The sequence below is a fragment of the Hyperoodon ampullatus genome (genome assembly GCF_949752795.1).
Source record: "Hyperoodon ampullatus genome assembly, chromosome: 18".
In the NCBI taxonomy this organism is placed as follows: domain Eukaryota; kingdom Metazoa; phylum Chordata; class Mammalia; order Artiodactyla; family Ziphiidae; genus Hyperoodon; species Hyperoodon ampullatus.
This window is the reverse complement of record NC_136931.1, coordinates 59,556,331-59,583,231: the sequence shown is the minus strand read 5'-3', so window position 1 is coordinate 59,583,231 and position 26,901 is coordinate 59,556,331. Positions and strand designations below refer to the sequence as shown.

General features: G+C 60.0%; 5 protein-coding genes across 5 annotated transcripts; 3 read left to right on the top strand and 2 right to left on the bottom strand.

Annotated features, from left to right (window-relative positions):
- Window positions 1–917: 917 nt before the first annotated feature.
- On the bottom strand, window positions 918–3,693 carry RPL28 (ribosomal protein L28). The gene is made up of 5 exons (XM_079724251.1): window positions 3,647–3,693; window positions 3,227–3,315; window positions 3,008–3,131; window positions 1,263–1,381; window positions 918–1,049 (listed from the first exon to the last, which is right to left on the bottom strand). The coding sequence occupies exons 2-5, from the start codon at window positions 3,305–3,307 to the stop codon at window positions 960–962; spliced, it is 414 nt and encodes a 137-aa protein (XP_079580377.1). The 5' UTR covers window positions 3,308–3,315; window positions 3,647–3,693; the 3' UTR covers window positions 918–959.
- A 1,411-nt stretch (window positions 3,694–5,104) lies between these two features.
- Window positions 5,105–8,242, top strand: TMEM238 (transmembrane protein 238). Its single transcript, XM_079724013.1, has 2 exons — window positions 5,105–5,695; window positions 8,120–8,242. Exon 1 carries the CDS (start codon window positions 5,152–5,154, stop codon window positions 5,686–5,688), a length of 537 nt encoding a protein of 178 aa, XP_079580139.1. The 5' UTR covers window positions 5,105–5,151; the 3' UTR covers window positions 5,689–5,695; window positions 8,120–8,242.
- An 881-nt stretch (window positions 8,243–9,123) lies between these two features.
- Window positions 9,124–10,894, bottom strand: TMEM190 (transmembrane protein 190; the record flags this gene model as incomplete). Its single annotated transcript, XM_079724151.1, is given in 6 exon segments — window positions 9,124–9,187; window positions 9,189–9,382; window positions 9,476–9,558; window positions 9,640–9,765; window positions 10,696–10,731; window positions 10,822–10,894. Coding segments are annotated over 6 exon segments (561 nt in total). The 5' UTR covers window positions 10,880–10,894.
- Window positions 10,895–15,143: 4,249 nt separating this feature from the next.
- Window positions 15,144–18,489, top strand: IL11 (interleukin 11; the record flags this gene model as incomplete). Its single annotated transcript, XM_079723702.1, has 5 exons — window positions 15,144–15,165; window positions 16,620–16,792; window positions 16,962–17,048; window positions 17,173–17,334; window positions 18,319–18,489. The coding sequence occupies 5 exons, from the start codon at window positions 15,144–15,146 to the stop codon at window positions 18,487–18,489; spliced, it is 615 nt and encodes a 204-aa protein (XP_079579828.1).
- Window positions 18,490–20,395: 1,906 nt separating this feature from the next.
- Window positions 20,396–26,667, top strand: GARIN5B (golgi associated RAB2 interactor family member 5B; the record flags this gene model as incomplete). Its single annotated transcript, XM_079724150.1, is given in 12 exon segments — window positions 20,396–20,545; window positions 20,726–20,880; window positions 20,956–21,214; window positions 21,778–21,861; window positions 21,951–22,054; window positions 22,149–22,201; window positions 22,301–22,377; window positions 22,598–22,839; window positions 22,841–23,126; window positions 23,128–24,209; window positions 26,382–26,453; window positions 26,544–26,667. Coding segments are annotated over 12 exon segments (2,688 nt in total).
- Window positions 26,668–26,901: the final 234 nt, after the last annotated feature.

The window sequence follows — 26,901 nt, the reverse complement described above, 5'->3', positions numbered from 1 at the left end:
CAAAGGCCAAGGCATACTGAGGGCCCTGTCCACCCCCAAGTCCTAGGACGCTCAGTTCACACCTGCAGAGCCCCCTGGAGAGGCTGAGCTGCCCCGGGACCCACAGTGGGAGGCGAGGGCCAGCCTGCCTCGGGCTGGAAAAGGCCTGCACCCCACCCCAGCTCCCACTGGGGCTTCCAGGCCGCCCCAGGAGAAAGAAATGGTCTACAGCTGGGGTCCCAGACAGCGAAAACCCAGACTGTAAATGCTTCCTCCTTCAAAGGCCACACTGCCAACACTGCTGTGACACAGGCCACAGAACTATACAAAACAGAAGGTGCGCTGACCCTTGGTCTAGATGCCCACCCCTCAGGAACCTTAGACTAAATGTTAAAAAATCAAAAATTTCCACTTAATGTCTTTTTTTTGCGGTACGCAGGCCTCTCACTGCTGTGGCCTCTCCCGTTGCGAAGCACAGGCTCCGGACGCGCAGGCCCAGCAGCCATGGCTCACGGGCCCAGCCGCTCCGCGGCACGTGGGATCCTCCCGGACCGGGGCACGAACCTGTGTCCCCTGCATCGGCAGGCGGACTCTCAACCACTGCGCCACCAGGGAAGCCCTTAATGTCTCTCCTGAAGCTTTGTCATGCATTAGCAGAGTATGGAATCATGCTGATTCTAGATTTTACTTAATCTGCAGTTCCTTTTTTTGCGGTACTGAACAATCACCTCTGAGCATCGAATGTAAAAATTCACACCAACGCCAGCCCTCCGTGATGGGCAGAAACGATGGGCCAAGGACACACACAAAAGCTGGGGCTCAGCTTCCCCACCTGGACCTGGTCCCTCCAGACTCAAGACACTGGGACAACTGTGTGCTGCCGGCTGGCAGGGGAGCCCCTGGGGACATGGCCTGGAAGGCAAGGAGGTTGCGGCAAGTCAGCTGACAGCTTTATTGCATTGGGGAAGGGGACAGATTGCTCAGGAGCTCTTGGTGGGGCGGGTCCGCTTCCTCTTCACCATCACAGGCTTCTGGCTGCGCAGGATGGCGCTGGCTCTGCGGATGGCAGCCTGGGAGGCGAGGCGGGCTCAGGTCACCCACCCCACCAGCTGTGCCCCCCACCCCCACATGCCTCCCAGATGGGCGACATTCCCTCTTCCCCAAAGCACAGGTCCAGCTCCAGTCACCAGAGGGCCGTCCTTCACAGCACTGGCCAGGCTCCCTGGGGCCCCACTGTGTAGTCGCCTCCACCACCTGGCATCAGCTCTCCAGCCCCCACTCACCATACGCAAATCCGGGCGGTACTTGTTCTTTCGGATCATGTGCCGGATGCTGCTGAGGGTGGCCCGGGCGTTCTTGTTGATGGTGGTCCGCACGTAAGAAGTGGCCGGCTTTCGCTGGCCTGGTGGGGTGGGGAGAAGAGGGGCACCAGGGGTCAGACGGTCTGGACCTTTGGTGCCCACCCCCGGGGTGAGGGCACAATCCCACCCAGAGAACCTGAGTGCCCGGACTGTGTGAGCCTGGGAGGCAGCCCCATCTCCAAGCATCAACTTACAGGACAATGGCGAGGACCACCACAGGCCAGGCCCTGCACCTGTATAGGCGTCTCCTCCCCAGCCTGTCCCAGAGACACAACACTGCTCATCTCACTGGACAGAAGTGGAAGCAGAGGCAAAAGGACCAGGACTCCCTTGCCCAAGGTCCCATGCACAGTTGTGTGACTCCAAGGAGAGCCTGGGCGAGGTGGGCACTTGGCACCATGCTGACCAGGTGGCGAGCGCTCCCAGAAAGCAGCTCTGGCTCCTCTCCCTTCCGCACCCTCCTGGGCCCTAGCTACCCGCTCAGCAACAAGTGTCTAAACGCCAAGCTGTGAGGCTGGGGTGATGTGGAGCCACAGGAGGACCAGGGGTAAGAATTCTGGGGAAAACGCCTGCCCCTCACCTGTGCACAGGTGGAGTTGGACTCCCCTGCCCAGGATAAAAAGGAAAACACCCCCTTTATTGTGCCAAAGAGCTGATGGGGTCCCGGCTAGGATCCTGTGCTCCTGGGTTTCCCCCCAAATGCCAAGGTCCCTGTACCATACTGGGGATTTGATGTTAGCCTTCTGACCCCAGAGGAGAGCCCATGTTACCTCCTCAGGTCAACCCGATTCCTGACAGCCCAGGAAAAGCCACCCAACAATCCAAGAAAGAAAAGCAAAGTTTTTGGGACCCAGCGCACCAGAACAGGGTTCTCAGGAGTGTGGGAACCTGAGAAGCCCAAAAGCATAAACAACTGGTTGCTCCCGGGTCTGTGCTTCTGGGAAGGGAGGTTAACCCCCTTCCCTCTGAGAACAGAAGGCAGCAGATGTGGCTGCTGCTGTCACTGAACAGGACACAGGGCTCAGAACCCAAAGAGAAATCAGTCCTAATCAGGAATCCGAGAAAAAGCTCATTCCTGTTTCTTAAAACCCACTGCCCATCTGCAACCACAAGTGTTGCGGGTGTGATACCATGACTCAGCTGTTACCAAGAGACACCCCTGCCTCCCCTTGACCTCCTCTAAGAGTCTAAAAGAGCCTGTCTGTGCCTGAGACACAGGGAGGTGGGATGCTGAGCGCCCCATTCTGAATCCTCGAAGCCAGAATGGGAGCCAAACCACTGCTTCAGACCCAAGCTGTCACTTCCTATGCGGGAGCTAGAAGGCGGCTCCCCATCAGTTTACCTGAATTTTCCCACCGGTGGAGACAGACTTCCACCTGCTTCAAGAATTTATTCTGAAAACATCATCAAACCGTGCAACCGTGTAATTTAACCCTGACAAGCACCAGCGGAGTTCAGGTGCTTTTAATTTCTCCACTTTTTAGATGATAACCTCACATAGCTGGTGGGCTAGCTTGGAGAGGAACCAGCCCCCCAGGTAAACGTCCTGACCCCAAAAATCCTCCATTCAATAGCAGAATCACTCCCGCGGCCCGACAGTGAAAAACCACAGCCCCCTGCCCCGGATGGGGGTCTGTTGCCTGGGCCCAGCCAGGGAAAATGCTCACCGGATCTCCGCTTCATGACCACCACGACCCCTTTGCCGTCCGCCGCCGGCTCCACGCCCACAGTCTTGCGGTGAATGAGCCCGTTGTAGCGAAAAGAGTTACGGGCCTTCAGGTTATTGGGTTCCTGGGAAGGAGGACGCATCGCGGTCGTGAAGAGGAAGGGGGCAAAGCAATCGTAAAGGTCCCTCCCTCCGACCCAGGCGTCGGGGCCCCACTTACGGTGCTGTACGTCTGTTTATTCCTCTTGATCAAGAAGCTGGAGCAGTTCCGCACGACCATCCATTGCAGATGCGCGGACATGGCGGCAGCTGAGGAGAAAGGGGCGCGGGAAAACGTCAGGGGAGCAGCAGGCCGACGCCGAACAGAGGAAGGGTGCGTTTGGGGACCTGGCGAATGGGAGCACCGCGTGGGCCGAGGGCGCCTAGAAATTTGCCAGGCGGGGCTGGGTGGCCTAAGGTGGCGGCGCTGAACCTGGGCGGCCGAGACTAACTGCGGGGAACGAGAGGTGAGAATCCACAGCGACCTAAGGCGACGGGGCCGGGGTGAAGCCAAGAGCGCGAGGGGCGCAGTGAGAGAGGCAGGAAGGGGCACAGACACCCGGTGGAAGGCGCGAGAGGCGGTCACGCGGACGCAACTCACCACCTCCCGTGGCGGCGGCCGGATACGGAAAGAGGCAGGCGGGGGGCGGGGCGACGCCTTTAATACCAATACGCATTTCCGCTTCCTCTCAGGGTACGCGCGCGCCGTCGCCTGTCCCCGCCTCCTTCCGCCCGCCTCCGAGGCAGCTCGGCCACGTTCGGCTATTTCCTCCAGTCAGTCTCAAACCGTTCGGGGACTTTCGGAACTCTTCGGCTAGGGACCCGAGGGCGTGTTCTCGACGGGGAGTGGTACAGTTCCGAGGGCCCTTCGTGTGTTTTCGGAACTCCACGGCTGGATTTCCGAGTGTGTCCCTTTCCAGAAGTCCCAACCCTTCCCCAACGGCTTCTCTCCAATATTGCCACTCAGAACTTGGCACAGGGTGGGTGCTCAATAGACATTTGTTTTATGAATGAACTTGTTAGTGCGTGAACTATTTAAACCACACAGGGACTTCGGGTGCTTCCAGGTTCTTCGTAGGCCCTCGGCTATTCCCGACGAAGGCAGCAGGCTCGGTCGGACATTTTCGGAACTCTCCGGAAACACTCTTCCGAAGGGCGGCCGGCTTCCCTCTTATTGGCCCATGCCCGCTTCGAATCTCTTCGGAAACACTCGGTCTCCATTCGTCCACGTTCGGAAACCTTCGGCTAACCCCGGGAGCTCCCTCTCAATTCGCCCTCCCCAGTGTCCTCTTAAGCTCCTGCACCATTTCGAGTCTAGAGAGAAGCCGGACGGACCCTTCTCGCAGACTGCCACCCATTTCCTCTAAGGGCGAGGTGTGTTTGGAGGAAAAGAGATTTGCCTGGGAAAGGTCTTGGTTCCTTTAGCATACCTATTCGCCCAGCTTATTTCCTCTGCCTCGCGGACTCCGGCCCTATTCTCCCCCTCCATTCCGCCCTATGTCACACCCGTTACACTTTAGGGAAGTTTATTTTCTGTTGTCAGGGTCCTCTTTAAGGGGCAGGAGCCTCGCCTGATATACCTCTGAGTCCTCAGCCTCACCAGCACAGGGCCTGGAGAGACTCCAAGTGAACAGAAGGAATGATGGTGCTTTATGTCACCTCCATTAGGGTACCTTGAGTTGTGATTATGTCCAGAAACTCCTTGAGGGCACGGGCCTTGTCTGGCCCATCTCTGTGCCCTTGGACTTCGCTGTAATGAGTCCTGACAGTCCAGAGGCCCCAGGAGAAATCTGAGCAAACAGGAATGTTGGGGTTTGCCCTGCTGCCTCTATTAGAGCACCCCGGATTTTCACCGTGCGCTGCTTCAGGCTCCTTAGGATGCAGGGGCCCTGGGCCGCACTAATCTGTGCTCCCAGCTGCCCCCAGCATCAGCTTCTGAGGGCCAGGGCGCCCCCGGGCCGGGCCCGTCCGCACCCAGCCCAGCTCAGGTGACCAGGCGGGTGCCGGGCACACCTGGCGCAGTCCCCTGACCCCGCCCCGGACCGGGCCGCACCCGGAACGCGGAACGCTCTCCGTCGGAGCCAGCCGCTGCGGTGGAGCAAGGCCATGGCGGCGGTGCCGGCAGTGTGCGCCTCACAGGGGACCCCGCCGGGCACACCGTCCCCGCCGGCAGGCGCGCCTGTGCCCGCGTCCGGCCTGGGCCGCTGCCGGTTGGCGCTGCTGCTGGCCGTGGCGCTGGACGTGGCGGGCATGGCGGCGCTGCTGACCGGCGTGTTCGCGCAGTTGCAGGTGCGCGGCCGCGACTTCGGCGACCTGCTCATCTACTCGGGCGCGCTGCTCGTCTTCCTGAGCCTGCTCGGCTGGATCCTCTGGTACACCGGCAACATCGAGATCTCGCGCCAGGAGCTAGAGCGCGACTACGGCCTGCGGCCCTCGGCGCTCGCCCGCCTCGCGCGAAAGCTCTCCCGCCGCTGGTCGGCGCCGGCTTCCTCCTCCGCCGGCCGGCGCGCCGCGCCCGGCTCCTGGGGAGCGCGCCCCGCCGCCCGCACGGCCCCGCCGCCCGCCGCCGGCTCCCGCCGCGTGCGCCTGCAGCTCGCCACGCTCGAGGCCGGGTCTGGGGCGGCGGGTGCGGGCAAAGAGTGAGCCCGAGGTGAGGGGCGGGGAAGCGGGGAGCGGGGCGGGGCAGAGGGGAGAGATGGAGGCACCGAGGGACAGAGGGGAGATGGAGGGACTGCGGGAGAGATTGAAGGACAGTGGGAGAGATGAAGAGACAGACGGAGAGCTGGAGAGGTAGTGCGAGGGAGGGAGGGAGGGAAGGACAGAGGGGGGAGATGGAGAGACATCCAGGAGAGATGGAAATGGAGAGGGAAAGGTGGAGAGACAGAGACAATGGGGAGAGAGAGACAGGTAGAGGTCAAGATTGGATGGCAGAGAAGCAAAGACTAGCGGAGACCCAGAGGATGAAGACCTAGAGACAGTAGGCATGGGTGCAGACCGGGGAGAGACAAATGAGACCCTGCCCCCAGACGTGCGTGAGGGCTGGAGAGTCACCTTTAGCTCCACCAACACTTGGAGATTATTCGTCCCTGTGCTCCAGTCCCCAGGTGCACCGAGTCCTATTTCCCATTTAATCCTCCAAGTGTAACAGAGTCTCTGAGGTCACTGCTATTACTATCCCCATCCCAGGGAGGACACTGAGGCCCCAAAAGGTGCCACCTCTTGCCAAAGGGGAGGTACCTGTTGCACTCTCCGGAGTGTACTCCTCTGCCAGAGACCTGCTGTGGCTCCCTGTTGCCCTCTGGTTAAATCCAAGCCACTCACTATGTGTGTGTTTGCCACATCTCAGCTCCACATCTCCTGCCTTCTCTGCAGTTAGAATGAGCTTCCTCAGTCCACGATGGCCAGGCTGTCTCACACCAACTGACCTCTGTCCATGCCTTCACCTACACTGGGGGTGCCCTTGTTGTCTGCACTCCACTCAGAAAACTTACCAGGTGTCTTTTCAGATACAACTCAACTTCAGTGCCTTTCTCTGGGTCTTCACATTGTCTGAGTTACCCTTGTTATTGCTTGTATCACTGTGTGTTGTATGTGTGTGTGCTGATACTGTCTCTCCCACCCAACAGGGAGCCCCTGGAGGGTAAGGCCTGGGTCTCTGGTGTCTTTGTTCTTAGCATTCCCCAGCAAAGAGTGAACTCAGGAAGTCAGAGGTTGATGATCCAGTGGGTGGGTGGGTGGATGGATGGATGGACTGGGTTGATGAATGAGTGGATGGATAGATTGATTGATGGATGGATGGGTAGATGGAGTTGTGGGTGGACAGGTGGATGGGTGGGTGGATAGAGGGATAAATGGATGAATTGCTTGATGGATAAATAGGTGGTGGATGGGTGGATGTGGTTGGATTGATGGATGGATAGATGAGGGATAGATGGATGGATGAATTGGTTGATGGATGGGTGGGTGGATGAATGGATATGGTGGGATTGATGCTGGCAGATGGGTGAATGCGGGGTTGTATGGAAGTTTGGGCAGATGGGTAAGTAGATAGATGAGAGGATAGATGGCTTGGTGGGTGGGTGGATGGATAAGTGAAACAATGGATGGATGAGTGACTGAATCAGTTTCTCAAATGGGGGTTACATAAAAGAATTAAATTCTAATGTCCTAAGACATTCTTTATAGGTGATGAATTAACTTTCCTTCTATGCATCCAGAAGGATAGTTATATACCCTTTTTTTGTGAGAATTTTGAAAATAGTCCAATCATATGCTATGTTCTGTGGTTCAGATGAGGAAACAGTTTATGCATAGATGAAGCATGAGCTAACACAAAATTTGGCATACAATGCAGAAATAACCACCTCTGGTTAAAATTACCCCTGGAAACACTTTACCTTGCCCAGAAGTCTAACACAGCTGGGTAGACCTCTGCTGCTAGAACCACTTGCCAGAAACTGGCCAAGCTGACCAGCCTGTAGGCCCCTCTTAGAAGGAAAACGGGCCTGTCTAAACACAGGACTCCATAATGGCAGGGTGAGGTGATTCCAGCACATGAGGGACAGAGAACTGGAATTTTAACAGAGGGTCCTGTAGGTCCTGGTCACATCTCTCTCCCTCTGGGACCAAAATTAGTTGAGAAGATGTGCAGAGCCATACCCATCCTATGTCATTTCTCCCCCCATTTCATCTTCTCTGTCTCTGCCTGCCTTTCTCTTTGTCCCTGTGTCTGTCTCAGTCTATCTCCCGTGTCTTTTTTTATCTTTGTGCCTCTGTCCTTCCCTCGACATATTTGTCTCTCCCTCTCTCTTTTTTGTGTGTAAGTCTCTCCGTCTCTGCCTTTCCTTGCCTCTCATTCCCCACCTTGTACCACTGAGTTCCAGTGAGTGAAAGGCACAGTAGCTGCCGCACGTCAGGGCACGGAGTAATGAAGGAGCCACTGAGCAAGTGCGTCAGTCAATTGTGAGGGACTGAATTGGGAGGAAGGGGCTCCTTCTCCTGGGTGGTGGCCCTGGGATGCAGGGATACACGCAGGGGTCCTGAGCAGCCACTAACCCCACCCTCCCTCCTACAGACGAACGCATGGCCACACCTGTCAGGACGCGATGGAGCTGTGCAGCTGCCCCGTCATCATCTGGCTGCCGGGACACCTACCTGCCCTCCGTCTGTCCTCCCCTGCATAAAGGGCTCCGCTGCACTGTGCTTCACATCTGTCTGGGGAGGGGCGGCACTGGGGCCAGGGGGAGGGAGGGGCTGCCCAAGCCCTTGGGGACCTAGGAGCCTAGCTTTGCGCTGTCCCCTCATGGAGGGGGACAGGAGTGGGGGGCAAGGATCTCAAGCCCAGACCCACCCCGAGTCCAGACCTCCCTCAGCCCAGGTTCCTCTGTTAGTTTGAGGTCCCCAGAGATGCAGACAGAGGGACAAAGACTTGCAAGATATTTGTTGGGGGACACACTTACGGAGGGTAGGTTGGAGTAGCTGTTATCTGAGAAAGGAGGGATGGAGGAAAGAGGACTCAGCAGGATGAGTCTTCAACCGGAATGAATGTCCAGGGAAATTCCCGTCCCACCACTGGGGAGTCTGAGAGCTATCGTTGTCCGGGCATTCGTGGGAAGCAAGGCAAATACCTGCTGGCCCAAGGGCGGCAGGATCCCAAGGGCAGGCAGCAGAGGCTGTCAGGCAGCGGCAGGACGACAGCTGAGGGGCACGGTGGTCCATGTCCCCCCAGCCCAGCTGCAGTCCCAGCCCAGGCGACCCCCAACTCACCCCAAGCCCCTCAGTCCAGACCCCCCATAATCACAGCCCAGGACCTACACTCAACTTAGGACCCCCATCAACTCAGCACCCCCCATCAGCCCAAGTCCCCCTCAGCTCGGATCCTCCCCACCTACCCCTGGACCCCAGACGCCCATCAGCTCACACCCCCCATGTTCACAGCCCAGGCACCCCCCAAAACACACACACACACTCTCTCTCTCTCTCTCTCTCTCTCTCTCTCTCTCTCTCTCTCTCTCGGCCTCCGGGTCTTATCCGCCCCCTGCTTCATGCTTCTCAGAAAAGAGACCGTGCATCTCTGTGCTACATCTGTATTGAGGGGTCCCTCCAGGGGTGCCCCGAATCTTCCTCCTCCCCTGATTCCGTCTTCGCCCCCTTCCGTGCCCTCCCCATCAGTGCCCCCCGAGACGTCCAGGGCCCCCTCCTTGAGCATGCTGCCAATGGACGCCGTCTTCTTTTCGCTCGGTGTCCGGTCCTTGGATAACAGAGAGACGGTCCTGGACGGGTTGCACTTGCCCTTCAGGAACCACGGCAGCCGCAGCATATCCCGTCGCTTGGCCCATCTGGCAGGGAGGGGACACCCTCAGCTGTGCCGTCCACCTGCCCCCGCCCACCAGGGCAGGGGAGCCCCCCCGAGCCCAGACCCCACTCACCAGAACAGGCAGATGCTGGAGATCAGGAAGAGGAGGCCTCCGCACGTCCAGCCAAGTGCCCACATGTGCTTCCTCTGCATGTTTTCTGCACAAAGCAGGGAGCCGTGAGACCAAGGGGTCCCTGCCACCAGCCCCCACCCCAGGGGCCCTGGCTCCCCGCACACACCATCCAGCCGCTGGTGGTAGCAGACCCCGTCGCGGTAGCAGCATCGTAGACACAGACAGAGATTTGGGTTCTCAATTGCCGCCTGGCCCCCACAGCTCTCCCGGTCCCACACATCTCCCTCACAGCCTGGGGACCAACGCAAGGGGCAGCTTCCTCACAGAGCCTGACCCCATACCAGGCTCTGGGGCTGCCGGCCTAGTGCTTACTTCGTGCTGGACCCTGGACTTCAGGCCCCCAGCCCCTCCCCCCTCAGACCCAGGGGTCCAGGTCCCCAGCCCCTCCTCCCTCAGACCCAGGGGTCCAGGTCCCCAGCCCCTCCCCCCTCAGACCCAGGGGTCCAGGCCCCCAGCCCCTCCCCCCTCAGACCCAGGGGTCCAGGTCCCCAGCCCCTCCTCCCTCAGACCCAGGGGTCCGGGTCCCCAGCCCCTCCCCCCTCAGACCCAGGGGTCCAGGTCCCCAGCCCCTCCTCCCTCAGACCCAGGGGTCCAGGTCCCCAGCCCCTCCCCCCTCAGACCCAGGGGTCCAGGTCCCCAGCCCCTCCCCCCTCAGACCCAGGGGTCCAGGTCCCCAGCCCCTCCTCCCTCAGACCCAGGGGTCCAGGTCCCCAGCCCCTCCCCCCTCAGACCCAGGGGTCCGGGTCCCCAGCCCCTCCCCCCTCAGACCCAGGGGTCCGGGCCCCCAGCCCCTCCCCCCTCAGACCCAGGGGTCCAGACCCCCAGCCCCTCCCCCCTCAGACCCAGGGGTCCCGGCCCCCAGCCCCTCCCCCCTCAGACCCAGGGGTCCCGGCCCCCAGCCCCTCCCCCCTCAGACCCAGGGGTCCCGGCCCCCAGCCCCTCCTTCCTCAGACCCAGGGGTCCGGGTCCCCAAGCCCTCCTTCCTCAGACCCAGGGGTCCCGGCCCCCAGCCCCTCCCCCCTCAGACCCAGGGGTCCCGGCCCCCAGCCCCTCCCCCCTCAGACCCAGGGGTCCGGGTCCCCAGCCCCTCCTCCCTTTAGACCCAAGAGTCTAGTCTGGGCTCCTTGTCCCCAGGGGACCCAGGGTTTCCTCCACTGCTCACTCCATGGATAGAAGAATCCCTGGATTCCATTCCCATCTGTGAAAGAAACGAGCGGTGTTGGGAGGCTGTATGGAGGGTGAGGAGGGCCTCTGCTCAGCTCTCTGACCCTCTCATCAGCCCCCTCACCTACTGAGCCCTGCATTAGCAGGAAGAGGCCCAAAGCTGTGATCCCAGGCCCCACCATGTCGCCTCCCCAGACTCCTGGAGCCTCTGTGGGGAGAGACCTTGAAGGCCATCACCCCAGCAACCAGCTCGGCCCGCCCGCCTGCCCAGCTGGCCCCCAAAATTCTAAGTTCTATTTCTAGGGAGCCCACTTAGCAATTGGGAAGAAAGAAGGGGGCGTCACACTGGCCTGGTCACACCTGGTTGCTAGGGAGTTGCTTCCTTAGCAACCAGGTGGAAGGGGCCTTGTGGGTGGGATGGGGCCCTGGCATTAGAAGAGCCTCCTTAGCAACCTGGGTAGAAAGCAGGTGGGAGTCTAAGACATCTCCTCCTTGCCAACCAGGGGACCCAAGGAGTGGGCACCGAGACCTTCTTGCCAGGGAATCCCTCTGCTTAGTAAACATTCCTGAAAGGCAGCTCCAGGTGACCCAAAGGCTCCTGAGACCTGGTTGCCAGGGAGTCTTCCTCCTAGCAACCAGGGGCAGGGGGCCTGAGGCCCAGAAGACCTCCCTGAGCCCCATTGTTAGGGAGGCCCCCTAGCAACCAGGAGACCTAAGAGGGCGATGAGAAAATGGGGGTCAGGCCATAGGCCAGAGCTCTTGCTCAGGAGTCCCCTGGTCCCAAAGGCATCCAGGCCTCCTGATGGGGAGTGTGTAAAGGGAGGGCCAGGATCGGAGAGATCTGAGGCCCCAGGTGGTGGGGAGGGGACTCATGGGAAGGGAGCCCCTTCTAGCTCAGTCTGTTTCCCCCTCTGCAAACAGGGAAATGGATCCGACTGGGGTCCCCAAGCTCCTGGTTTGGTCCACCCCAGGTGGGGGGGAGGAGGCCAACTTGGGGGCTGCGGTGGGAACATGATCCCTCACTCTCCCCTGAACCTCCACTCAGCTTTCCAGCCCGTGAGGAGGGGGCTCAGCTCTCCTGGGGCGGTGTGTCTTTGTGTCCAGATCCTGAGTCTGAGGGAGAAGGGATCTGGGGGGTCTGGACACTTGGATCAGAGGGAAGGGAGCATTTGGGGGTCAGAACTCCCAGGTCTGAGGGAAGAGGGGTTCGGGGTCTGGACCCTGGGGTCTGAGGGAGGAGGGGGCAGGGGACTAGGTCTGAGGGCAGCTGTCCAGGAGTCCAGACCCCATTTCTCAAGAAGCCCTTTGAGGCTGCCTCCCGTCCTACCCATCTCCCGTAAACATCCTGGTGGGTGCTGAGTGGGCCCAGGGTTGCCTTCGTCAGAGATGACACAAGTCCGAGGGGCTCGGCAGGAGGCCGGGGGTGGGGGTCAGAGGGGTTGTGGGGCTGAGGCCGGGCAGCTGCTGACCGTTTCCTGTGTCAACATCATCTGGACCCACTTCCCAATTCCCGGGATTCCTCAGGGATCAAGGAGGGGGTGGGGGGCGGGGCCGCCGGGCCCTGGACCGCGGCTTGGGGCTGGGGGGGCCGCCGTCACGGCCCTCACCACTAATGACAGGCTTGGGCTGCCTCTGCGGCCCGCCTGCCCCGTCACCCCCCAGGGGCCAGACAGGACCCCCCAGGGACAGACAGACGGACACACACAGACTCGGACCTGCTGACCTCACACCAGCCAGCTCCACCTCACCCAGGGGCCAGCACATGAGCAAGGACCCCCTGGGGTCCCCCGTCATATCCTAGTGGCATCTCCCCCAACGGCTGTCATCACCCCTCAGAGTCTCAGCTCCGTGTCACCCCCAGTCTTTGTCTCCGAGCCCCTGAGCTTGCCTCTGCATCTGTATGGGTCCCAATTTTTTTTTTTTTTTTTTTTTGCATCTCTGTCTCTTTCTCACTCTGGCCTCTGTGCTCCTGTCTCTTTCTGTTTGTCACAGTCATCTCCTGTCATTGTTTGTGAGTCTCCTACCCTGCCTCTCCATCTCTTTACTTGTGTCTCTGTCTTTGTCTCTCCTTCTTGCCCTCCTTTCCACAGAAGTAGCCTGAGTGTCCCCAACCCTGGGGAAGACCCAGGAGTCCTGAGTAACCCCTGCCCTCCTGTCCTGCACCCACCGGCCTCCTGCTGCCACAGTGAGGAAAGATGACCCCGCATCCCCGGGGTGAGAGGGCCGAAGCAGGCCGAGGGGACTGTCACTAGTCGGGGACTGATGACCCATGCCTAGACTCCTGACCTTCCCCAACAGAGCACTCCCCAAATGGCAGAATGGCCACAAGTTTTCTCTACCTTTCTAGAAACAAGGGTTTCGGACCTGGACACCTGCCACTTGGGTCTGAGGGAGGAGGGGGCTGAGAGCTGGGCTCCTGGATCCGAGGGAGTAGGTGGCTGGGGCTCTGGACTCCTGAGTCTGAGGGAGGAGGATCTGGGCTCTTGGACTCCTAGGTTAAAGCAATGGGGTTGGGGCCGGCAGCCCCGGTTCCCGGTTCCCTGGAGGTGGAAGGGGCTGCCATCATCAGATCCCTACTGTGGCTCTCAGGCTGGCTCCAGGCTCAGTCCCCCATCCCCTCAGGCCAGTCCATCCCCCAGGCTGGTGGCCTGAGTCACCTTGGCTGGCCCCACCGGTCTTGGGGGGGGCTACGTCAGTTCTCCCCTCACTGACGCAGCCTTGGGCCCCCCCACGCTGACTCAGCCGGAAACAGGCCCCCTGAGGGGCGGAGACCCAGTGGTCAGAGGCCTGGGTCCCAGCATGAGCAGGGGCTGGGGAGGGCCCCTGGGGGGCCCTGGCAGGGGTGGCCATGACAGACTGAGAGAGGCAAAGGGAGCTCTTACCTGAGGCGATGAGGTCATGTCCCACCATGGGGGGGCTGTGACCTCACCTCCCTGGGGACCTGAGCAGTTGCCCCCCCAAGTGGTGGGGGATGGGAGGGGGAGGACTTCAGCCGCCATTCATCCTCAGAGCCCCCCTGCCAGCTCAGCAGTCTCAGGGGCCTGGGTGGGGGGCAGTGGTCTGCGGGGAGACCTTTGGAAGTCCTTGTCACCTTCCGTCTTCTCACCACCCTCCACCCTTCTCTGCCACCCTTATCCTGGGGGTCGGGGTGCTCCTGGGGACTTGCGTTCCTGTCATGGTCCCTCACTCGTTCTGCCGTGAATCTCCGGGGCCACCTCTGCTCCATGTACCTGGTACTCCCTGTGTGTGTGTGTGTTGGCACCGCTGTCCCCCTGAGACCCCTGTTCCCACCCCTCTCCGCATCTCCGCCTCTCCGCGTGGTGTCCTCCCTGCCCTGTCGTGGCCTCCAGCTCCACCACCCCCCCAGCTGCTCTCTCCGTGTCTCACCATCTCCATCTCTCCCAGGGGCTCGCTCTTTTTCTCTGTCTCCCTGGATATGTTAATAAAAATCAACGGTGAGAATAGCAATGGTTTGCATTTGTGTGCTTTACAGGAGTGAGCTCACTGTATCCTCACACAGGCTTCTGGGAGGGGGTCGTGCCCGGGGTATCCCTATTTCACAGATGGAGAAACCAGAGAGGTGAAGCCATGTGCCCGAGGTCTCACCCCTACTGGGTGTCTCGATGCCTCTTTCTCTTGGTCCCTGTCTCTCTGCCTCTGGTTCTCTCTCACCATGTTCCAACCTGTCTCTTGGAGAAAGGCTCCCCCCGCTCAGTCCCCACTGCTGAGTCCTTGTCATCTCAGCATCTGCATCTCTTGGACGATCTCTGCCCCTTGGGACTTCTCCATCTCTGTCACCCTGCCTTGTGTCTCCCTTTTCTGCCGCCTGCCTCCCCTCCTTCTGGCGTGCCTGTTTCTGTCCCTTTTCCTTTTGGGGGTCTCTCCAGACGTCTCCTGCTGTCTTCATCTTGCCCCTCAAACCTCACTTTGCTCTCCTGTTTCTCTGCCTCTGCAGCGTGTCTCCTTGGCTGTCTCCATCTCTGCGGGTATCTCTATGTCTCTATCTCTGCACCTCAGACTCTCCACCTCTGTCCCGTGTCCCCATATCTCTGTGTGTCTCTACCTCCTTGCCTGGGTCTCGGCCTCTCCATCTCTCTCTGTCCCTGGGAGTCTCTCTCCGTCTCACCTCCAACCCCCCAGGCCTGCGTCTTGTGGCCCCGTTGCCACCTCTACGCCGTCCCCATCACCCCCTGCCTCCCCATCTCTCTGCCTGTCCTGGTACAGCCGGACCCCCGCCCCGCAGCCAGGCCCCAGCTCTTGAGTTGCGCGTGTCTGCCCCGGCGGCGGCGGCCGGCCGAGGAGGTGGAGGGAGGGGACGCCAATGACCTCACCAGCCCCTCTCCGACCACCCCCCCCCTTTCCCTTTTCAACTTTTCCAACTTTTCCTTCCGTGCCCTCCTCCGAGCGCGGCGGCGTGAGCCCTGCGAGGCAGCCGGCTCCGTCGGAATGGAAAAGGCAGGCAGGGAGGGTGAGTCAGGATGTGTCAGGCCGCCCTCCCCTGCCGCCTGCCCCCCGCCCGCCCGCCCCGGCCCCCTATATAACCCCCCAGGCGCACACACTCCCTCACTGCCGCGGCCCTCTCTGCTCACACGCACATGCCTCCCCTCCCCAGGCCGAGGCCCAGCTGACCCCCAGGGCTCCCACGGCAGCGGACAGGGAAGGGTTAAAGGCCCCCAGCCCCCTGCCCCCTGCCCTGGGGAACCCCTGCCCTGTGGGGACATGAACAGTAAGTTGGTTCAAGCTCCTGGAGGGGGGACAGGGAGGAAGGAGGGAGGGACCGTCGGCGGGAAGGGTGGGGAGCAGACAGACACAGCGGAATCGGACCGAGAGACGGAGCAGAGCGAGGGAGCGATGGGGAGGCGGAGACGGAGCGAGCGGGAAGGAGATTCAGAGAAAGCAGGAGGCCTAGAGAAGGGACGGGCAGAGCGAGAGATGAAAGGACGGATCAGAGACGCGGAGACACTGACAGGACAGCGCGAGGCAGAGAGAAATGGAGACTCACAGACAGAGACAGACGAATGCCAGGGGGTGATCCCAAAGGGCCCAGGACCCCCAGGGAGTCAGCGGGGACCGAGAGACGCAGACCCCCAGGGACCTCAGCAGCGAGGCTCCGGGAGGGAAACTGAGGCAGAGAGGCCAAGGAAGTGAGAGCAAGCCCAGAACACCGACCCCAGCTACGGGGAGGAAAGACAGAGGGAGACACAGGGGTGCAGACAGAAACAGGAGAGCCAGACGGATGCGGACGGACGGGCGGACAGACCGCGGCCTGGGAGGGCCCAGGGGGCGGGCTGGGGGTGTGCTGCGGGAGCGGGGCGGCCCGGGGGTCGCTGATTGGCTGGCGGGCGGGGTGGGCGGGGCCGCTGGGGGATGGGCGGCCGCGGAGGGAGCGGGCCGGAGCCCCTGCTCTGAGCACCGCCGGCTCCCTCTCTCCCCGCCGCGAGCCCGGCGCGCCCGCGCCTCTGCCTCTCTCCGCCCAGGTGTGCTGTGGGGTATCCCCCGCGCTGCGGCCCGGCCTTCCGCGGTCCACCCTGGTGGGGCCTACGCGGGAGTCTCCCGGGGAGGGGTCAAGGCCCTCGGACCTCTGTCCAGGTCTCCTTCCCCTGCTCTCAGTCCGGTTCGGGCTCCTGAGCCCCGGGAGGGGGCAGGTTCTGGCCTGTGTCTCCCCCCTCCTGCCCCGCCCCGGGGCCCAGATTCCGGCGTCCGGGGGCGGACGGGAGACGCCCGGCCCGTCTACCCGCCCCGGGGCGCGTCTGCTCCGACGGGCGGGGCGACCAGAGCCAGAGAGGGAGAGGGAAACCCGCCCAGGCCCTGCGACGTGCCCTGGGCTCTCCGCCCTGGGACTCAGGACCCCCACCCCAGCCCCCCCTCCCTCAGACCCCCCGGTCGGGCCTGAGCCTCCTTTCTGTCCTCTCCCTCCCTCAGGTGTTTGCTGCCTGGTCCTGGTCGCGTTGAGCCTGTGGCCAGGTAGAGCTGCTGCCCCGGGGCCACCTCCTGGCCCCCCACGGGCCTCCCCAGACCCTCGGGCTGAGCTGGACAGCGCCGTCCTCCTGACCCGCTCTCTCCTGGCGGACACTCGGCAGCTGGCCGCACAGCTGGTAGGAGAGCCTGGAGGGGATGGCCTGGGGCCAAGACTGAGAACGGGGAGGGCGTCTGGGCTACCACAGTGGCAGAGACGGGGGAGAAAGGGGTCAGGGGCTCGTGGTGGGGGATAAAGCGACCCCCGGAGCTAGGCAGGGTCCCTCTCACGGCTTCTTTCCCCCCAAGAGAGACAAATTCCCAGCTGACGGAGACCACAACCTGGATTCCCTCCCCACCTTGGCCATGAGTGCGGGGGCGCTGGGAGCCCTGCAGGTAAGGGCAGGGGATGGGTCAAAGGTGGGAGCTGGGCGGTGAAGGGGGTGCAGGGGGTTAGGGGCTGGAGTGGGCAGGTGCCAGGTGCTCCTTGACGCCACACCACACCCCGCCCGTCCCCCAGCTCCCCGGAGTGCTGACACGGCTGCGGGCAGACCTGTTCTCCTACCTGAGGCATGTGCAGTGGCTGCGCCGGGCAGGAGGCCCTTCCCTGCGGATCCTGGAGCCCGATCTAGGCACCCTGCAGGCCCGGTTGGACCGGCTGCTGCGCCGGCTGCAGCTCCTGGTACGATCACCTGGCTCTGAGACCCCAGGACCCCAGATCCCAGGCCTACTCCGAGACCCTCACCCTGTGTCCCTGAGGCCCCAGACTCCAAAATCCTGCCTGCAAACTCTAAACTCTCACCCTGAGACTCGGAAACCCCATGGTCTTGTGACTCCAAGACTCCCATCTTGAAGCCCTAAGATTTGAGAATCCAAACCCTCACCCCAAGACCTGGAGACCCCGGCCCCAAAACAGGAGGAATCCAGACCCCAAGCCCAGGAAATTCTGAACCTCCAGACCCTGAGACCCACCCATATCCTGGCCCTGAGATCCTGACACATCAAGACCCCAGACCCTCAGATGATGCACCGTGACTTACAGCCAGCCTGCAGACCCTGGCTCTGCAAACCTCAGATCTCAAGGACTTGGACCCTGAGATCTCAAACTAGAAGACCCCAGACCCTGAGCCCTGGGTCCCCAAGAGCTCAGATCTAGGTTGTGAGCCCTTAAGACCCCAAGACCCTGACTTTCAAAACCCCAGACTCAAGACCCTGAGATTGTAAGACTTCAGACCCCAGTTCCTGGACCTGATGACCCCAAAGACCCTGGAACTCAAATTCCAACTCTCAGCTCTGAGACCCCAAACTTGAGACCCCACCTCTCACACATGAGTCTCTGAGCTTGATCCTACAATGAGACCCCACATCTAAGACCTTGGCTCCAGGATCCTGGCCCTGATGCTACAGACCTCACCTCCAGCCCTCTGAACTTGGCCCTAGAATCCCAGCCTTAAGACCCCCACCTTTTGGCCCCAGCCTCAATTTTCTGAACCCAACATCCTGAAGAACTCCCAGCCCAGACACCCCACCTCCCAGGCCAGAGACACAGTGGAATATGCAAGCTGGACCTCCCCAACCCTGATTCAGTACAGGCTCCAAATACCCGCTTCCCCGGACCCTAACTGCACCCCTGGCCTGATGCTAACCCTCTGTCCTCTCCTGACAGATGTCCCGCCTGGCCCTGCCCCAGGCGCCCCCAGACCCACCGGCACCCCCCCTGGCTCCCCCAGCCTCACCCTGGGGAGGCGTCCGGGCGGCCCATGCCATCCTTGGGGGGCTGCACCTGACGCTCGACTGGGCTGTGCGGGGCTTGCTGCTGCTGAAGACTCGGCTGTGACCCTCCACCTAGAGCCACCAGCGCCCTTCAAAGCCAGACCTTATTTATTTATTTATTTTGGGACTGGGGGCGTGGCATCCAGAGGACTCCGCCCTCACCATTGTCTCCCTCTAGTTAGAGATGATCCCTCCAGGAGACCTGGGCAGGGGGGCATCTGTGCCTTATTTATACTTATTTATTTAAGGGGGTGGGTGGGAGGCAGGTGGACTCGGGGGGTCCCTGAGGAGGAGGGAACTGGGGTCCCGGATTCTTGGATCTCTAAGAAGTCTGGCCACAGTGTCTCCCTGACCCCCACCCCTCTCGGCTTGGGCAGGAGCATATATTATTTATTAAACAATTACTTTCTGTGTTGGGGTGGGAAGGGAGGGGAAAAGGAGGCCTGCATTTTTGTACAAAAATGTGAGAACCTTTGTGAGATAGAGAAGAAGGAATTAAATTTGTCATACACATCCACTTAGAGGTGATTTCTCTGGGGGCCAGGGGCTGGATGCTGGGGTCCCTGGGGGGCCCTCCGTGGACGGGGAAGTAGAGGGGGAACCATCAGTCCCCCAGAGACTGTGAGTTCTTAGTCTCACAGTCAGTAAATAAATATTTAATGGATAGTTACAGAAGGTTACCCTGTGACCAACAGTACTAGTACAGGACAAGGCTACAGGCTCAAGGTTGTTCATTATGGCAGTGTTTACAACAGCAAATTGGAGACAACCTAGATGTCCAACAGTAGGGGATGGTTATATAAATGCCAGTGCATCCATGTGATGGAATACACCAGCCATGAAGAGGGATGCTACAGAGCCTGCTTTAGGCATAGAAGAAGCAGGCCACAAGGCTACAAACCACTGTGTGATCCCCATTTTGTATAGATACGTATAATCCATGGATTATTTTAAAATCCTAGAAGGAAATACACCAAAGTGTCGACTATGGCCACCTCAGGGTAGAAGGTGGGGGTGGGATTGTGGGTGACTTTCGTTATTTGTGCTTCTCTGTATTTTCCATAATTTTTACAATGACCATGTATTTTGCATGACACATAAAAAATAATAACCACTATATTTAGAATGACAGAATATCAGCACCCCCCGCCCCAAAAGCCCTCAGAAGGGGACAGGAATGACCATTCACCGTGCGCCTGCTCTGTGCCATGCCTTAAGTCTGGGGTTTTACTTACAGGATCCCGTGCATCCTCCAATACCCCCCAATTTTACAGATGAGGGAAGCTGAGGCTCCTCGGGGATGCCTGTCGTTTAAGGCCACACAGCTAGGGAGAGGCAGAATATGAGTTTGCCAAAGGTCTGGCTTATTCCAAACCTCATGTCCCTTTCTTTATAACCAATGTACAGCAACCGTTGCCACAGACACAAACAAGTTAGATACAGGGAAACTGAGGCTCCTGGGGGTATAGACCTTACCCGGGGTGTAGAGATGGGTCAGTGGCAAGTTGGGACTGTAATTCAGGCCTCCCCTCTTAAGAGTCAGAAACCTTTTTGTTTAATTATTCACTTACAACATCCCAGACGAACCCTCCCAGGGCCCCAGGTTGTCCCTAGTTTGGGTCTGGAGTAGGGGCTTCTGATTCACCCACCCCAGCCCTCAAGACTCCAGGACAGGTTCCTGGAGGGGGAGGGAGCTGAAGGCCCCTGGAGACTTCCCAGGAAGAGCTGCAGCTGTGTCCGATGAGGTCACAAAGCTCCTCCACCGAAGGCTCCTCCCCCAGGCCAGGACTGAGCACCCCTGCAGGGCCATGTCCAAGCCCTGGGGAAGCTCCACCCTCTGGAACTGCTGAAGCCCGAGGGGCTGGGGCCGGTGGGCTGGGGCCGGTGGGCTGGGGGGCCGGCTGGCCAAGCGCCGGGGTGCCGGCACCCTGCCTCCGTGCCCCAGGTGACCAACACTTTCTGCAGCCATCATGAACCGGCTCTGGAACATCAGGCGTTTGGAGCCACTCCAGAGACCCCTGAAGTGGGTCCCCACCCTGGGCGAGCTGCAGAAGACCCTCCAGAAGGGCGAGTACTTGCCCCTCCGCCCGCTGCCCATGTTCGAGAGTAACTTTGTCCAGGTCCCTGGCTCCCTGTGCCCCGGGGGCAGAGAGGGACACGGAAGGGAGACCCCCTGGGCTGGGTGATTTGGGCCCAGGAGGGCACAAGGCAGCTGGGGGGCTGGGGGGGAGCTCTGTGTGGAGGTGCCAGAGGAGCATAAGAGAAAGGAGTGGTCCCAGCGCCTCTCCCTGGATCCCCAGGTGACCAATCGAGGGGCCCCAGTGTTCATGCACCACAGAACCAACCGAGTGACCATGGGCGTGGCCGCCTCCCTGCCAGGCCTGGTGTTGCCAGACATCCTGCTGATGGCCCAGCCCCCCGAGGGCAGGGAGTGCTCCAGCCTCGTCCTCACCAGGTGCCTCCATCCCCCATCCCCTGCCACCTGGCTCCCATCTCCTGCTCTAACGCTTCCATCTCCTGCCTCTGCTAGGATGATTCCGCTGGACCTGGCCCACCTCTACGTCCACGACCTGTCTGCCTGGCGCCTGAAGCTGCGTCTGGCCACGGGCCGCTACTATTACCTGGAGCTGGACGCCCCTGACAATGAGGTCAGCTTCCTGTTTGACCGCTGGATCCGCCTCATCAACCTGCTCCGGCAGCCCGCCACCTACTTGGCCCCCAGGACCCTACACACGCCCCCCATGGACCCGGGCCATGTGGCACCTCCTGCCTCCACCTGGCGCCTCCAGGTGGGCCCTGACCCCACAGACCCCTGGGGGCAGCTATGGTTCTAGATTCGAGAGGGTGCCAAGACCAAAAGCCAGAAGTACAGGAGCCCCAGGAATGGAGCTGGGGGCCAGGACCCCTGGCTCTGAAGGAGGACAAGGCCTGCACTCCAGAGTCTGAGGGAGGAGGAACCAGGGGCTGGATACCTGGGCCTGAGGGGGGAGGGGCTGGGGATCTGGACCCCTGGGTCTGAGGGGGGAGGGGCTGGGGGCCTGGAACCCTGGGTCTGAGGGGGGAGGGGCTGGGGCCCTGGAGTCCTGGGCTGGGTAGGTAATGGGGATGTGGAAACCAGGAAGATCTCACCCTTCCTCACGGCCCCTCTTCCTGTCCACAGGACCCATCTCACCACAGACGTTCAGGTGAGCTGGCTTGGGTGTCCATCAGGCCCTTCCCTGAGTCTCAGCTTCTCCTCCACCGGACAGAGCCTCAGCATCATCCCCCTCTCTCCCCTGGCCGAGCCCCCCAGGAGTCCCCTCTGGGCCTCCCCCCGCACCGTGTCATCCCCACTGGGGTCCTTGACCTGAAGTGTCCCCCTGTCTTTCCAGTCACGATTGTCAAGCCCACCTTTCCTTACAAGATTCTGACAACTCAGAGACAGAGGAAGGCCAAGGTGAGCGGCCCCGGTGGGCCTGGCGGGGAAGAGGCTGACGGGGCTGCACCTCCTGACTGCCCTCCCTCCCTCCCTCCGCCCGCTACCAGACCCTCAAGCGCAAATTCAAGTCTCAGGCCATGGGTGACTCCATGCCTCTAGTCTGGTCACAGCTGGAGCAAGCTGACACAAGAAAGAAATCTACAGAAAAGAAGTAGCCTTGGGCCCTTGCTGCCATGCAGGGCAGGGGGGAAGGGTGGGGATCCTAGTGCTGAAGCCGCCAAAGTCACACCAAATTGCCCTTACAGGTCCCAACCGGACCTCTCCCCTCAGAGACCTCAAACTGAAATCCAAGTTTCCGGTGAGCATACCCCCCTCCCTCTGCCTCCATGAATGGACCCCGAAATTCTGACCCTTCTGCTGAGAGCTCAGACTGCTTTCTCCCGCCCCACCCCACCAGAGAAGCCCAGCATCACCATGCGGACCATCTTCAGCATCATTTCCAATACACCTGACCACATGGCATCCTCTTCCAAGGCAGCTATATACTGAGGGCCGGGGCCAACTCTAGAATCAGAGGGAGGAGGGCAACTCACGTTCTGAGGGGGGAGGGGCTGGGGGTCTGGACCCCTGGGTCTGAGGGGGGAGGGGCTGGGGGTCTGGACCCCTGGGTCTGAGGGAGGAGGGGGCTAGGGCCTGGGCCTGGGCATCTCCACTGGCCTTGACCATCCTTCCCCTCCCCTCCATCTACCTACAGGGTTGCTCTGGTTCTGAGGGGGCCACACGCCTGGCAGGTTTACTTGAGACCCCTTCACTCTGTATCTCGGAGGACAGCCCTGAAATGCCCTTGCTGGGCTCCTGGGATCACTTGGATATGTACCCGTGGCAACAGGACATGGATGAACTGATGGCCCCGGAGGCCAGCACCTTGTCCACGTCCTCCCTCTGCCCAGCCGCCTACCCTCCTGACTTCCGCAGGTGCAACAAACAGGCCAGGCCTCTGGACTCCGTGCAGACTGTGGCCACCGCCCTCCCAGAAGCCCCCAGCCATCCCTGCTGCCTCTTGTAAGGCTCCATTCATCCTTGACCAGTCCCAGAAGTTCTTGGCTGTACCTGCTCCATCCCGGAAAGCGCCAGCTTTTCCCGATGCTCCCCAGGAGGCCCCAGCCACACCTGGCCCATCTCGGAAGACCCCACATGTACCGGCTGTTCCCCACAAGGCCCCAGCCGTGCCTGCCCCATCCCAGAAGGCCCCACATACACTTGCTGTTCCCCCGAAGGCTGTGTCCCCCCTGCTCCAAACAGGAAATCTGTCCTACCCTGTCCCAGAAGGCTCTGACCTTACCTACCCAATACCAAATGACATTGGACCCTGCCACCACTGGCATGTTGCCTGCGGGAAGTCACGGAGGAGACGTGCTTGAGAAAAGCAAGCCTGAAGGGAAGCCAGAGCCCGTGGTGTTGATGGGCACCCAGGAGACAAACATAGTAGAGGTGAGGACTCAGAAAACATCCCTGGAGCTGCCTTTCACCACCACCAAGAAGTCGGAGGAAGTCCTGGTCAGCAGAGCCCAGGATATCACCGCGGATGGCTTGAAGGGCAGGGGCAAGTTGGAGGACAAAGTCCGCAGGATGAAGGAGGAGATCTCTCTGGACATGCTGGGCTTCAAATCCAAGGAGGTGGGGCAGCAGAAGTGGGTCAAGGCCCAGGAGCTGGCCATCGAGGAAGCCTCACAGGGGCAGACCAGGCCCTTCTCAGTGGAAGGGCTCACCCTTGCCAAGCCGATCATTGCCAGTTCCAAGGATCCCTCCTTGAGATCAGCTCTGGTCAATCTGCCCTCCTGGCTCTCAACCCAGCAGGGGTCTGCCATGCCAACTATGGACACGGTACCCCTCAGCACCACCAAGATGCCCTTGCTGGAGGAGACGCCGGTGGTGGTCAGGGAGCAGCCACAGTTGGCGGCCTGGGCGAAAGGGAACACGCATCCATGGGTGGAGGTGGAGGAGGTGCCCCGGGACCCAAAGCAGCCTTCCAAAGCGCCCCCCTGCCCCAAGCGTGCCACCAGCAGCCCCAAGATGAATGTTGCCTCCCTGACTCCCATCCCTCTGCCCTCAGCGACGTGGGAGTACATAACCGAGTCTCCTGTCTCGCTGACCCCTGTCTCAAAGATGGAGGCCAGGGTCTCCCAACAGCCCAGGAGAGTATCCCAAGAGCCCAAGAGGGTGCCGGACCAGTGCCCCATGGCCACAGTGGGGTCGTCGTTGGAGATTCTCTTGCCCACTCTCTTGGAAATTGAGAGTATGAAGGACATGGCCTCCAAGGTGGAGAAGATAAAGGAGGAAGTGGGCGTCTTTGCTCCTTCGCCCAGGTATTTGGGGTGACAGCTAACGTGTATTGTCAACTCTTATCCACGAGGTAGAGAGGATCGTTCCTTCTTTTTCCACTTTCCTTTGTGCTCTCAGTGTATAGTGAGTGTCAGCTACGTGCCAGGCATCATTCTATGCACTATGGACATGGCATTGAGCAATTTGGGGAGGGGGTGCTCCTGACATCTTTTGGGTAGAGTCCAGGGATGATGCTCAACATCCCACAATGTACGCGATGGTGCCCCACAGCAAAGTATGATCCTCCACAAATTATCAGTAGTGCTGAAGCTGGGAACTCTGACAATAAAATCCACAGTAATTATATTGTACATTATTAGCTGACAGGGCTCCGGGAAAACAGCAGGGTAGGGAGGACTAGGAGTGGGGGTAGGCAGCTTCCAGTATTGGATTGGGTGGTCCAGGAGGGCCTCAGGGAGCTAGTGTCATCTGTGTAAAGATCTGAAGGAGGGGAGTGAGGAAGCCATGTGGACATCTGGGGAAATTCGTTCCCTTCAGAAGGAACAGCCACTGCAAAGTCCCTGAGGCAGGAATGTGCATGATGTGCTGGACCAAGAGAGAGCTCCAGGACAGCCCAGAGTAGGAATTGTGGTCACAGGAGTCACGAGGGTGGCACCATCATGTGGGGCCATCTTAAGTACTTTGGGTTTGACGCTGAGCAAACTGGAGGGTTTTGAGCAGAACGGCTGGAATTGCTGTATGTTAGAAAGGACTCTCTCTGGCTGAAGTGTGGAGAAGGTAGAGGAGGAAGGGTGGACGCTGGGAGAAGAGTGGGGAGGCAGTTGCAATGACCCAGGCACAAGATGATGGTGGCGGCTTGGACAAGAGGGGAAGGGATGGAGGTATTAAGAAGTGGTGGGGTTCCAGAGATACTTTGATGGTTGAGCCAACGGATCAGCTCATGGATTGGGCATGTTGACATGGCATTGAGGGTGACTTCAAGGTTTGGGGTCTGAGCCACTGGGAAGATGCAGCAGTCAAGGAGGCTGTGAGTGGAGTTGATGTCAGGGACAAGATCAGGAATTCCATTTTGGACACCTTGATTCTGAGATGTCAGGTGAGGATGCGGGGTACACAGCTGGACACATGAGTCTGGAATGATTTGGGGAATCATCAGCAAATGGATGGTTGCTGCAAGCTATGAGACTGGAGGTCACCAGCGAGCGACTGCAGGTGGAGACAGAGGCCAAGGTGTTTAGGGAAAGGGGAACCACAGTCAGAGAGAGTGAACACGGAACAGCATCCTGAACACCAAGTGAAGAAAATGATGAGGAGCATCGTGAGAGCAGCTGTGTCAAAGGCCTCAAGCAGGTGAAGGAAGACAGGACGAGAGGACCTCTGGATGTAACAGCAAGGAGGTGACCTGGTGGGGACGAAGACCTAAATGGGGCAGGCTTAAGGGAGCACAGGAAGTGGATCACCGTGCTGCAACTCTTGAAAACATGTGGCTGAGCGAAAGGAGCTAGACACAAAAGGCCACATAGTGTACGATTTTCGTTTGCAAGAAATGTCCAGAAGAGGCAAATCCGAAGAGACAGGAAGCAGATTGGTGGCTGCCAGAAGCTGCAAGGGATGGGAGGAATGGGAAGTGACTGCTTAATGGATTTGGGGTTTCCTTTTGGGGTTATGAATATGTCCTGGGAGCTAGGTAGTGGTGGTGCTTGCACAACATTATGAATGTAATTCATGTCACTGAATTGTACACTTTAAAATTGTTACAATGGTAAATTTCATGGGATGTGTATTTTCCCACTACTTGTATACATACATATGTATGTAAAGAGGGGAATCGGAGAGGAGAAGTAGACAAGCTCTTTCCAAGTGATCTGCTGGAAGGGAAGGAGGGACCTGAAGAGGAAGCTGGTATAGGATGTGGGACAAAAGAGGGCTTCTTAAGAGGAAAGAGATGTTAGTGCGTTTGGATGTTGGGGCAAAGGATCCAGAGTCAGACTTGATATTAAGGAGGCAGAAGGGAGAGAAACCTAGGAGGGACACTGGTGGAAACGCGGATTCCAGCTCAGGCTTGCCGGGCCCTGGAGCAGGACCGCGCCCCCCGCCCCCCATCAGCATGTATTTATCGAGCAGTTACTACTCTCTCCCTGCCGATCCCCCAAAGCCCTCTCTGGCTTTCTCTCTGCAGCATGCACCGTTCCCAGCGGCCTCAATAGCGGGATGCGGGGGACTCAACCTCAGTCGCCGAAGTGTCCAGAGGAGCCCAGCGGGGCCAGGTAGCCCCTGAGCCCTGCAGATCAGCCTTATACCTGGCGCTGGCGTCCAGGAGCCCAGACCCCACCCTGTCTCTTTCCTCGTCCTCACAGGCCCCTAGGTGTTGTGCACCTCTACTGTAAGAATCAGGGTGCTGAAAAGGCCGGGCGGCGATGCTCCTTCTCCGGTAGAGACCAGAGCTATCTATACCGGGGGGCGGGTCGAGGGAGAACCTGAGTGGTGGCCCAGCTTCGCAGAGATTAAAAGCCTGAGACTCGTCAAGAGCAGCGCCCGGGTGCCTGTGTGTGAGCTCCGTCCCCAAGAGGGGGTGTCGGGCCGGGAGGTGGGAGTCGCGGCGGGGAAGGCGGGTCCACACCGACCCCGCCCCGCGTCCCAACGCAACGGCGCAACGGCGTCCATTGGCTGGGGCTCCGGGGGTCCCAGCCAATCCGGCCGGGAGGGTCGTGTTTT

Coding starts and splice junctions, on each gene's coding strand:
- RPL28 (XM_079724251.1), bottom strand. CDS start 3,307: ATGTCCGCGCATCTGCAATGGATGGTCGTGCGGAACTGCTCCAGCTTC. Junction 3,132..3,226: donor ATAAACAGACGTACAGCACC/GTAAGTGGGGCC, acceptor CCTCCTTCCCAG/GAACCCAATAACCTGAAGGC. Junction 1,050..1,262: donor ACCGCCCGGATTTGCGTATG/GTGAGTGGGGGC, acceptor CTCGCCTCCCAG/GCTGCCATCCGCAGAGCCAG.
- TMEM238 (XM_079724013.1), top strand. CDS start 5,152: ATGGCGGCGGTGCCGGCAGTGTGCGCCTCACAGGGGACCCCGCCGGGC.